General features: G+C 36.0%; 1 protein-coding gene across 2 annotated transcripts in view; it reads right to left on the bottom strand.

Annotated features, from left to right (window-relative positions):
- The window catches only part of cdh12a (cadherin 12, type 2a (N-cadherin 2)), an 87,401-nt gene that overhangs the window by 52,561 nt on the left and 21,565 nt on the right, over positions 1 to 13,275 (bottom strand). Inside the window, exons 3-4 of one of the 2 annotated variants that reach the window (XM_036556712.1) lie at positions 11,921 to 12,040; positions 3,560 to 3,727 (exon numbers count right to left, since the gene is read on the bottom strand). In XM_036556712.1, coding sequence (XP_036412605.1) covers positions 3,560 to 3,727; positions 11,921 to 12,040 — 288 coding nt within the window. The remainder of the gene's footprint in view (positions 1 to 3,559; positions 3,728 to 11,920; positions 12,041 to 13,275) is intronic. The other variant, XM_036556713.1, reaches the window with a different exon arrangement.

A 13,275-nucleotide genomic window follows, 5' to 3' on the forward strand; every position in this document is an offset into this window, starting at 1 on the left:
GCTCTGCCAGCGAGTGCAAGCATAGCAATCACATTTGCAAAATCCTTCAAAGCTGTTTGTATTTGTGTACAACGAAAACCCCGGCTGTCTTCCTCATGGACAGTTGTGGATCTAAGGCTCTGAGACATGCTGGGTCAGTCTGGAGGAATGATGCTTGCTGTACTCAAGGCCATTACTTGTTAATTACAGCATGCAACAAGCCAAACAACTGCCCTCAGGCATTTTTACGTGTTCACTCATCAGTTGTCAGTTATGTTAATCCTGCCATGAAGCCATCCATGAACAAATTTATTTTTAAGATTTTAAGATTGCAGAGATAAGCTAATGGTAAATTTACAAAATGTTGAAATATTTATTCCAAGTGTCAGGGGGAAAAAATCCCTCCCTAAAAGGCAAAAGGGAGTGTTTTGCAAATACAATCTGTGTTGCTTTAAATACACTTCTGAAGTTGTGCATCATTTTATCATGGGGGTGGGGGGGGGGTCGTTTTTTTTCATTTATAACACTGTTATAACAATGTCCTTCTCAAACGATGGAGCTTATACAACTAAATAAAAGTCTATCACCCTTATGTCAACACCTTAAAATGCCAGGCTTACTTCATTTACCTCATTTATCAAACTGCCTCTGCAAGAACTGTGCATTGGGAATGTCAAGAAATGGGTTTCTATGGTCAAGCAGTTCAATACAAGATCCCCATGCACCATGCCAAGTGTCGGCTGGAGTGTTGTAAAATAGACCACTAGTGGACTCTGGGATGATGATTTATGCTTCACCCTCTGCTTGTCTAATGGACTATTCTGGATTTGGTGGAAGGCAGGAGAAAGCTACCTACTGGAATGCATAGTGTCAACAGCAATGTTTGGTGGAGGAGGGATAATAGTCTTGGGCTGTTTTTTGGATTTGGGCTCAACCTGTTATGTCCACTGAAGGGTAATGTTAATGCTACAGCATACAAATACATTTTAGAGAGTTATATGTTTACAACTTTGTGGCAACAAGGCCCTTTCCTGTTCTAGCATGACTGTGCACAAAGGGAGGTCTATAAAGACGTGGTTTGACCAGTTTGGTGTGGAGGAACTCTATTGCCCTGCACAGAGCTCTGAACAGGAACATTGATTGTGAGTCAGGCTTTCTCATCTAACATGTTAAGTGCTTGACATCACAGACACACTCCAAAAAAGTAAAGGGTGTTGTAACTGTGAAGTGGGGGCAACTCCATATTAATGCCCATATTTTTGAAATGGAATGTCTAACAAGCTCATATAGGTGCGATGATCAAGTGGCCACATACTGTTGATAACATAGTGTATGTCATCAGTATTATGCCACTGTGATGTATACTGAGCTACAAAGTCTATGCTATTTCAGCTTAGTAAGTGTCATGACCCAACAAATGTCAGTCATAAATCAATGTGACCACTAACATGAAAGTTGGCAAATGCAAAATGTATGACAATCAATGCTTACTGGAATAAATGTTAATAAATGTTTATGTACGTCAGTGTTAACTGTCATGAATGACTTTGGTGTGTAGCATGTAGGCTTACAAACACTGCCCTTCGGTAAAGTTTTGCCCAAGGAATTCTGTATTTGAAAGGTTTTTTGGTAACACTTTCTATGGATGTCACCTTTGTAAGCATCTATAAACACATTCATAACATGTTATAATGCATTCATAAGACATTATAAACATAGCTATAAATATTTATAAAAATGCATTTTACGTATAGCCATGTTTATTATGCATTATGAATTGTTAACATAATACATTCTAAGTACTGATCATAACAAATTATAAGAGCTCATAAGTTGTATTTGTCCTCTCTAAGTAAAGTGAAGCGTACTGTACTAAAGCCTCCTCCAGTGTTAAGAGTGAGGCTTCAAGTTGAAGTATTTACTGAAGGATTTACTGAAACACTAAAACATACACAATAAAGCACATTACAGGCTTCAAATGTCAGAGTTTAAACTAGTGCTGCATCAGTGTTTTACCCAATGTGGGAAAGGTAATGTACACCACCGTTAGCTTGGTATTTGTTTTTACTTTACGCTCTCCAAGCTGGGACTGACTTCTTTGGCACTGACATTATAACATGTTATCAACACTACTTACAATACATTATATTAACAATTTATAATGTATAATAAACATGGCTATGAAGTGTAATTCATTTTTATAAATGTTTATAATCATGTTCATAATGCCATATGAATGCATTATAACATGTTATAAATGTGTTTATAGATGCTTACATACTTGACATTCATACTTGAAGGTCATGTTTGTAAGCATCTTGTCAGCTCTAAGTGAGATGTACTGTACTAAAGCCTCCTCCATTATTCTGAGTAAGACTTGAAGTTAAATCATTTACTGAACGATTTACTGAAACACCACAATATACAGAGTACAGCACATTACAAGCTGCTACAAATGTCAGAGTTTGAACCAGTGGTGACACCAGTAGTATTGTACCCAACATGGGGAAGTTAGTGTACACCCACTGTTAGCTTGGTGCTCACTTAACACTGCATATCCAATAGAACAATACTAGAAATTAGCATTACTGTACTGTAGTGTAGTGATGTTATAAAGAGAAGGATTCTAGTGGTTAATGTTAGAACTAGTGACAGCTCTCTACATCATTGCCTATCATGCTCCATGTCTTCACTTCCCAGTAACTTCATGCTCTGTGTGATGTTGTGGGGGTTTTGGGGGGTGCTGATGGCTACTTGTTTTGCCGCAATGTAAATTGAGATTGAGTGAGAGTGGTCACTAAAGGAAAGCACATTGTGGTAATAACTCTGGGCTGGACAACTTGTTTGTGGCATTTGAATATTTAAGACCTAAGCCCTAAAGGTGCAGCCCTAACAACACCCATGGGTGAGAAATAAAATATTTGAAATGCCATGATGTGGCATTTACACTCTGCAAGCTGAGACTGACTTCTTTGGCACTGCCAATATAACATGTTACTAACACTACTTGAAATGCATTATCTTAACAATTCATAATGCGTAATAAATATGGTTATAGGGTTTATAATTATGCTTATAATGCCTTATGAATGCATTATAATATGCTATGAATGTGTTTGTAGATGCTTATAGACATAGTATTTACAGAAAGTGTTACCAACATCACTAATTACACAAAGTTTAGTCTACTACTACCAAAGCAACTTTATCACCAGATTTGGCAAAGCTTGTTAGTTTGAGAATGTCAGTCCTATGAGGTCAATGCAATGTGCAGCAGCAGTCTGCATGTAGCAATATTTGTATTTTGACTAAATAACAACCATGTGATTCAGAAGATCCAGGGATATTTGGAGTGAAAATGTACACAAACTCTATGAACTTGTTTTCTTTTTGTACAGTTATTTACTAGAGATTACATTGATTTTTGAAGACGCTATTTATTAGGCCTTATAGTCAGAAACTGATCACCGATAAATTGGGTGGCTATCAAATTGTACCTATCAACAGATGAGCTATAGTCTGTGATTGTAGACTATAAGGCAGGGATTGATAGGTGGATAGCAAATGTACTGAAACATACTTTTGGCAAATCTAGGTGGGTTGTCATTGACGTCAGTCAGGGTAATGTTGACGATAGTGGTCCCGGCGAGGCCCCCTAGTTGTCCCCCCATATCCTTGGCCTGGATCAACACCTGGTACGTCTCCTTGACCTCCCGGTCCATGTTGGGTAAGGCAATCTTTATCACACCTAAAGCCAGGAAGAAACATTCAAAGATTTAAAAGAGACAGACAGTAGGTGGCGAGGTTACAATTCATGTGGAATTCAATATTCTTTTGATGGTCGTAGCCAAGAAACAGAGATAAGCTTTTTAATAGCCTTCCATTAATCTACGCTCCTAAGGGCAGCCTCATAAAAGGTGAGCATTTGACATTCTGCTAAAGGCTAATCAGCCTTAATAGTTTCTCTCTCAGGGGGAATACCTTTTGATCAGGAGATGCTGGCTTGACACAGGGTCAAGAAAATGCCAGCATAAAAAAGACAGGCTTTGTTTATAGATGCATTTAGAGCCTGGAAGCTTATCCGAAATGCCTCATGCTAACTTTTCATCCATCTCACAGAGACTTATTAACATGGATGGAGACAAATACCAAACTTGCATTATTTCTTTTTTAACCCCTGGGGACCAAGGTTTTATTACACACTTCTATAACCTAAGACTAGCTCAGCCATTATGCACTGAAGTCCCTGTAGTTACTGAATAATAAGCCTTAGTATGTAATAAGCCTGAGAGGTTAAATAAGACACCCAGAAACCAACCTGGCTTTGATGTATTTAGATTATGCAATGGCATGATACTCTGAAAGAGTGCATTATTGGTGCTCATGATGAATATTTTAATCAATTCTGCATTTGAATATTCTCGTTTTTGAACAAGTAGTACTTGGATATACATAGAAAATACAGAAAATGTTTTATACTGTTGTGCATAAAAGGTTTATCATCAGTTTATTGTGCGCAGCAGTGGCTGTGGTGCAACTATCATTGTCTAATGATTGCATGACTGCTCTGTTGCTCTGGCCTGGTCACAATGGTCACATGTAGAGTTAGCATAACCACCATAAGGTGTGATCTGTATCGTGAGGTTAATTTAGTGGGTTTTCTTTTTCTTTTTTTTTTTGTGATCATAGTACCAGTTGACATAACTTTACAACTTTATCATTATTTTATTTCTAGTATTTAACATACATACCACTGTGAAATACCTCTTGGTGTTTGGGGGGTCCTATGTTGACTGGCTACTCCAGCACTGGCTGGCTGCTAACTTACTCGCCATAGCAGCACTGGTGCAACTTTAGTGTCAACAAAATGTTTGGTTAAACAATTTCTCTTTTGGAAATGCTCTTTCTAGTTTGGTAATGAACTTTTTCCTCATCTAATTGAGATCTTACACAACTCCTTTTTTGCTCTCCATTTGGGAAATGATCAATAATTCAGTTTTCCCACCAAACTCTTGGGTAACTGGCCAAGTTTTTGGATTTACAAATATGCTAAGGAATATTGTAAAGTTTTTAGATGTATCCTGGGCTTAGTCAACGTTACGAGGCTATGAAGAACCAACTCAAGCCAATTTGATAGAGCACCACACTGGGGTAGATCAGCGCTCCATCTTTAGTTAGTCAAGAATGCTGAAGTTTGCCAACTGTGGGTGAAGCAGGTTAAACTACAGAGAGCATAACATTATAATAAGTTTATTTTCAGAGACCTCCATTTTGAGACATTCAGGAAGGCCAAAAGGTTGATTAGAGGGTCTCAGACTCACCAGGACCCCTGCATTTCACACCTTGCATACTGCTGCTTTGATGTTACCATTTCACATACTTAACAATTAAAAAACAAGGACATACTGTGTCACTGATGAATAGATGAATTAGAATTTTCTGCCTGTTTTCCTTGTGCTAAACCTGAGTAACTGACCCACATTCGTGCCATTCTTATATCCAAGAATCAGGGGTGGAAGAAATACTCAAAACCCCTACTTTAGTAAAACTAGTTATTTAGTAATAATTTACTTGAGTGCAAGGAAAGGTATAAGTTAAGGAAATTACTAAAGTAAGAGAAAATAAGTAGTTTATTGGAAAACTACCTGAGTAATCAAGTTACATTTTTGTATATATGCAGTCAGAACCTGAAAATATCTTAATCTCTGTGTTCAGCATGCGCACGACAAAAGCCCACCACCCACCTGCAGTCTGATCAGATAGACATCACTGTGTGGGTCAGTAAGACTGAACAGAACGTGAAACACAAATCTGAGTGTGATGGAATCTTTGTCCAGAGGTTATAAGTAACCTGGGTGGTATTCCACGTAGCGAGCTTATAAAACCTGTGCTTATTCGAATTAGCCTCCCTTAAATTAACCTCACTGTGGACTCCAGGCTCAGTGGGTTCCACTAACAGCATCCAGGGGAGACTTGTTTGCACTCATTCAAACCGTGATTCAGTAACTGAGGCTCATGCGTGTGCATGCAATATTCAAACAGACCAGAGAGTTGAGTGCAGAAAATAGCAATATATCAAAAAAAAGCAAAATAATAATCTGAATTTATATTATTTAAAACATTCCTAGATGTTTAGTTTGTTTTAGGCAAGTGAATAGTACTCAGTACAAATAATGCTTACTTGATACTTGATCTAATAGTGTAAAATTCTATGAAAGATTCTATATTACAAAACAAAAACTCTGTACATAGTGTGTTGTAATACTGTCTTGTGTACATCAATTCTCAACTCACAGAACTGGATAAATAATTTATAATTAGACTACATAATTCAAACTTGCAATATTAAATATGAAACTAACTTTTATTTATTGTTCCATTAAAATAATGGAGTTAGAAACAGCATGTGTCAGATACATGGCAGCGGGTGAAGGTAAGACATAAACTCCAGGGGCCAAATTACAGAAACTTCCTCAGGATAGGATTTTTTTTTTACACATTTGTATTACAGAAGCAAATATTATGGTAATAAGACATTATAAACATAGCTAAAAATATTTATAAAAATGCATTATACATTATAGCCATGTTTATTATGCATTATGAAGTGTTAACATAATACATTATAAGTACTGATCATAACAAATTATAAGAGCTCATAAGTTGTATTTGTCCGCTCTAAGTAAAGTGAAGCGTACTGTACTAAAGCCTCCTCCAGTGTTAAGAGTGAGGCTTCAAGTTGAAGTATTTACTGAAGGATTTACTGAAACACTAAAACATTCACAGTAAAGCACATTACAGGCTTCAAATGTCAGAGTTTAAACTAGTGCTGCCACCAGTGTTTTACCCAATGTGGGAAAGGTAATGTACACCACCGTTAGCTTGGTATTTGTCTTTACTTTACGCTCTCCAAGCTGGGACTGACTTCTTTGGCACTGACATTAAAACATGTTATTAACACTATAATGCATTATATTAACAATTCATAATGTATAATAAACATGGCTTTGAAGTGTAATTCAGTGTAATTCGTTTTTTATAAATATTTATAACCATGTTTATAATGCCTTATGAATACATTATAACATGTTAGAAATATATTTATAGATGCTTACAAATGTGACATTCATAGAAAATGTTACCAATATTATCTTCATTTAGGAATTATACTTGATTAAATTTGGCAATCAACTGTCATGTCTGTTACCTAGCAACCAACCATATGCACACAGCTGAAATGTAAACACATGTTCAAAATAATCAAGTTAGTTAGCCAGACAGCTAACGTTAGCTACCGTTACTGATGTAAAATGGGCAAACAAAACTAAAGCACGATAAACTTGAAGTTAAGAATTTTGTATCAGTGCTTCGTGCAGTTTATCAGGACAACATCGCTCTGCAGTTTCAGTTTCCTAAACACTTTAGCTGAGCGAACTAATGTTATTCCTTCTAATAAAAGACACACAGCTCCACATTATTCACCACCCTCACTGTATTATTTATCATAAACATTAATATACAAAGGTATTAAGAGGGGGCGGTGAAGATTGTGTCTAAGACTTTGAGAATCATGTTAAAAAAGACTTTGTATGTAAGTCAAAGCACTGTTTTCAATGTAGATAAATGTAGCATCATTATGCTAGTCATAGTGAACTAACATTATGCTTCCTCTCACTGCATAAAATGTTATAAACGGATCGTTAAAACATGAATCAGGACAGTGATTTTTTTCTAGTTATGATGCTTCTGTAATACTGTTTACTTATCTGGAGTTACGATAAGATGATGAATTTAAAACTGTTGTTCTGCAGTAGCTTCTGTCCTAAATCCAGTCCTAACTGAAGTGGTCATGGCGACTAAACAGGTAAGATTTCAGATTTAAGATGTTTATGTAATTCGACTCCTGAATGGTGAAGTGATATTAATTTTTCTTGTACAAAATATGAATCGATATGCATAGAAACCAAATTATTCACATATTACATCTAACCAAAAGGAAGACTCCTGTTACTGCTTCTGATGATGGGGTGGGGGGTTTCTGTAAAGGGCCTGATTTGATGTGCCATCATTTGAGAAACATCTTACAATGATGGGAAAGTCCTGACTCTCCTGGAGATACATACTCAGTGTTTGTGCATGATGTAATCATCAGAAAACTGTATGATTGTGACATTGTGATGATTGCAATGTTCACCAGAGAGCCTGTAATGTTCAGCGGTACTAATTATCCTCTGATAATGAAGGAACATCCAGGACCAGCAAGAAGAAGCAGATGTTCACATGACTTAAAATCTGCTAAAAAAAATCAGGTGCAACAAAATGATAAAAAAATAAATAAATAAATAAAAAAAAAACTAGAGCTGGAATTTAAGGAAAATATGAGAAAAACATAAGTATAAATTAGTCATTTTAATATGCTCACTTTATATGACATTGTCTTGAGGCTTTATTCTTGCCACAGGCTGAAAAAAAGCACTATTTTTTTTACTTGTTAATAAAATTGCACTTAAAAATCTGTGCAAATTAATTTTAGACAGTGAATCGCTGTCCCTCACAGCTCCACCATCCAAGTGATGTTCAACTGCTTTACAGAAACTTCTTTGCGCCATTCAGCCTACATTATTATTATTCGCACTACATAAAAATGCAGAGGCCTCCTGTGGGGAGATTAAGAGATGCCGCAGGTGGTCAAATCTGGACTATAAATGATTAAGTGCTGATTCTGAACTGGGCGTATGCAGAAAAACACTGCTACCTCCTCACAGTCTGCCAGAAAATACAAACACAAGAGCAAACATTACAATTATACTTACACAGGCAATAACAACTAATATTTGAGGGTCTGTAATGTCTTTACCCTGAATGGACCTCTGATATAAATCACATTTATGCAGTTAAAGACTTTTTATATCTTCTCCATATTGTTTAAATCTCCATGTTTATTAACGCATAATTGTTCATATTTGACTTTTTAATTTAATGTTACTTGTAAAAATGAATTATATCCTTAAAGTTATTATATAATCTTATTAGGTGCCATTTTCTATTCATAATAAAACCTTAAGTACAGTATGCTTTTTATACAGCAACATACAGGACAGTACTGAGGCAGAATGCAGTTCTAGAGCACATGTGTCAGGCTCCAGTCTATGCGGGCCAAAAGACTGCAGAATTCAGAGTGTAAATGCTAATCTCAGCAGCACTTTGGCCCCAAAGGTCCTCAGTTTGACCTGCCTGTTCTAGAGTATTGTTTTAACCTGGCGAACCTATGACATCACACAACTTGTCCAATAGAATTGATCAGCCTCAACTTTAGCAGGTTTGTCCTAAAGCATGTGCCATCTTAGTAACTGAGTGGGGCTTAAGATTAGCTTCTTTTATGGAATCGAAATTGATGAAAATTAGCTGGATATGTTGAATAAAGCCCGGCTTATTGAGTTAGCAGGGAATACCATGGAATTGGAATGGAATAGAATGGAATTCATGCCTCCAAAACTGAGACAAAATTATATTGGTAAACTGGTTTATACCAATGTTTACTAAATTAGCTAGCCAATAGACACTTACAATAAAATAATAAAATATACATAGATCTTAAATTTGAATTTGAAATTTGATAGCTAGACTCTTTAAAAAGATAGTTCAAGGGGTTTTTTTTTATTAAAGAAAATGGTTCCATATAGAACCATGAACGCTCAAAGAACCCTTTGCATAATTGAAGTGTTCTTTGCATCATGAAATGGTTCTTCGGATGGATGGAGAATGTGCCGTAGATGGTTCTATAAGAAACCTTCTTAAAAAGGATTCTATCTTGGTTCTAAATAGAACCATCTACAGCACATTCTCCATCAATCTGAAGAACTGTTTAATGTTACAAAGAATGCTTCAATTATGCAAAGGGTTCATTGAGTATTCATGATTGTATTTAGAACCATTTTCTTTAATAAAGAACCTTTGAAGAACCATCTTTTTGAAGTGTGTAGGAGTAGCTAGCTAGGGAGCTGCTCTCTAAAGCTGAAGTTGAGTTTTGAAAGTGGAGATCTTGGCAGCGTTTGTGTTTAGACAGTAATAATAATGTCATTATCATTAGTCCATTTGAAAAAGAATAAAGTTGATCGCTGTTCTCGTTCGGTTTCCACTAAACTTGCCATCTCCAAGTGCTGTTGTTGTGACTGGGAGCTTTTTTTGATTGGCTTTTAGAACTAAGTCTTTTAAATTTAACCACACTTTTTTTCTAATTAGTTTATAGTCTGATATGCTCATAATTTATTTTTTCCCTATAAATTCAAGTAGCAAAGTAAAAGTATTTCATCATAAATTAACTTAAGTAAGAATAAAAGTATATTGATTCAATTTAACTCCAAACACTAATGTTATAGGGAAAAACGTACTTCTTCAAATTAATGAATTCATTTTAAGATGCACCCATTATGCTGTGGAGCAGTGGAACTGTGTTCTCTGGAGAGATGGAGCTCCATCCAATACCTTTGGGATGAGCAGTAGTGGTGTTTGTGGTCCAGAGCTAATCATACAACATCAGTACCTGACCTCACTAATGCTCTTGTGGCTGAATGCAATAAAATTCTGACAGCAACGTCTAGTGTGAAACCTTCCCAGAAGAGTACAGGCTGTTACTGCAGCAAAAAGAGGACACACTTTCTTTTAATACCCTTGATTTTGGAAGGAACGTTGGATGTGTCTACAAACCTTTAGACATATAGGGGCAGATTTACTCATATTTGCAACCATCACAAACCAACAAAAACCCACTAAAATCCATTGCAAGCCTCCATATGCATATGTTTTTCATTTAAAGGTCAAAATACTGAAAGGAGATTATTGTAATGATATAATAAAGCACTTACTGTAATTTATCTAGATAGTAAATATTGACTGTGTGCTTATATTTGGTGCTAACATGGCCACAGTTGTTTGAAAATACTTTTACTTGTTATTATTATTCTGACATATAAAGGCAAAATGCTGAAAAAATCAGAAAATGTCTGTATTTCAAACAAATCAGTTTAAATCTTAAGCCTCTATTGCATGATGTTGCCATAAGGCAACATTTACTTCAACTAAATTTTACTGAAAGGCAGTAATATAAAATCCATGTTTTACTGTTTAACTATGAAAAACAGGCATTTTATTATGAAAGCACAGATATTTGATGACATCACATGACCAGGAAATCTTGTTTGCAATCCCCTTTTCCCTGGACACTTGACACTGAGAAGGTCATAACCTGAGGGCTCCCAAAGTTGGCTATTTGTTCAATATTTAGGAAAATGTACTTCAAGAAAAAAAAATGAAATACTAACTGGAGTAAGTTATTTTTTAATTTTAATCATTGAGGCCATTTTAGATGTATTTTGGAAAATGGTCAAATGAATTTGTTGCCATATGGCAAATAAATGTGAATATGGAAGTGATGTGTGTGTATTCAAACCATTGGACTATAATTGACTCACATAGAACTAGGCTACTCCGAGATTTTATTTACAATTTTGATTACATTTAAAAGTGATAAAAACTTTATAACATTTTATATTTATATTTTGTAATTTCAGACAATTAATAACTGTGATGCATTTTAAGGATTTTAAATTACACCACTGAAAATGAGTTTTTAACAGTTTTCAGGTTTTAACAGAAGGAATTGCGAAATGCCACCCATATTATATGTCGGTCCGCTTTTGTGTACATTTCTGGTCAATATAAACATGCTGATGTTGTCATTTGTATCTTATACAGTTGTGACTGTGTTGAGTTGCATGCAAGTTCGTAGCCACCCCCACCAGCACAAAGTGTAAGAATACTGTTGTTAATTAGCACCTCATTGATTAAATTTGTCTCAAAGTGTAAATCACTTGTTTTGCATTATCAATGTATTTGAATAACCACGCCCACCCCTAATTAATGCAATAGTGAAATCTCCTACCAGTCTTGGGGTCCACTGAGAAGTACGGCTGTCCATGTAGAATACTGTAGACAATCCGGGCACTGTTTCCATACGTTGGATCATCTGCATCTGTGGCTGTGACTTGCATAACATATGTGCCTGTTCCAACACAGATACAAATGGGAATTCACTTGAAAAGCATGTCCATATACTGTAGGCTGGACTACATGAGTCACACTTCAAAGACATACTGCATCTTTATAACTCCTAAAGACAACATGCATATGGTGTTTCTTTTCAACATCTGTGTGATGATCACGACTGAACCGTTCCAAAACCAATCAGCCGGTGAAGACTTGAAAGTGATGTGCTAGAGAAAAAAAAAAATGCATAATTCACAAAAAAACTGCAGAGGATAAATTCTTATGAGTGGATAATTTATTTAAGCAGCATTAATATCTTATAGAACAAAATTCCCTCACTGTCAGTATCCATAAATATTTGTTGCTTGAATTAAACAACTTCATTATATCAAACAGAATATCTTTTTTAAACTAGCCTAGCATCTGATCAATAAGAAATGGACTTTGGACACTAGAGACTTGCTGACTGGAGAGATGAGGAATTAGCCAGTGGCGAAGCTTTCTGTCGATTCGCTGCACTGTGTGCATGCAGAGAGAGGGTGACATCGGAGCCACATGGTTAACCAGAGTCAAACTGCAGAACCAAACACTGCAGAGTGGTCAATGGGTGCTTTACTTTAAGCAGCAGTCAATTCAGCAGCACATTCATCACTGTTTAGGAAATGACTGCACTGTGGATGTGAAAAGAGCCAGTTTGCTCCTCAGGAGAAGCTTTGTCTAGGTAATAATTGGACGATGGTAAAGCTGCCCATATCCTACATAGATTTGCATTTTATTATTTTTATTTTTTATTTATTCTCCAACATCTCTTACAATGACACTGGCTATTTTTGTTACTGTGCCTTTGAAAACGATGTAAATATGTAAATGACTTTTCTGTCTTGTATTGTTGCCTCATTCAAAAACCAGTCAGGGCTGAAACAGTCCTTACAACTTTGAGCATGAGTGGGCAGTGCTAAACTGCTGTACACTAAATAGTATAGAAATGTATCGGCATAAAAACAATCAGAAAATTTGATCTACTATAAAATTGGGTCTCATTTTAATGATCCCACTAGTGGAAATTGTCTACTTTTAGGGTTAAGGCAGCGGTCAGCAGCATGCAGCCCTGGAGCCGCAAGGTCTTTTACTGCCATGTTGCTGCTCCACAGCAAAATCAGATTTTTTGGTAAGAATAAAATTATCCTCCTTCGCAGTAAAATAAAACTCTGCTGATCGTTCTAACAGTTTTAACAATAGATGGTCTTAAAC

Source organism: Colossoma macropomum, unplaced genomic scaffold (assembly GCF_904425465.1).
Source record: "Colossoma macropomum unplaced genomic scaffold, Colossoma_macropomum, whole genome shotgun sequence".
In the NCBI taxonomy this organism is placed as follows: Eukaryota; Metazoa; Chordata; class Actinopteri; order Characiformes; family Serrasalmidae; genus Colossoma; species Colossoma macropomum.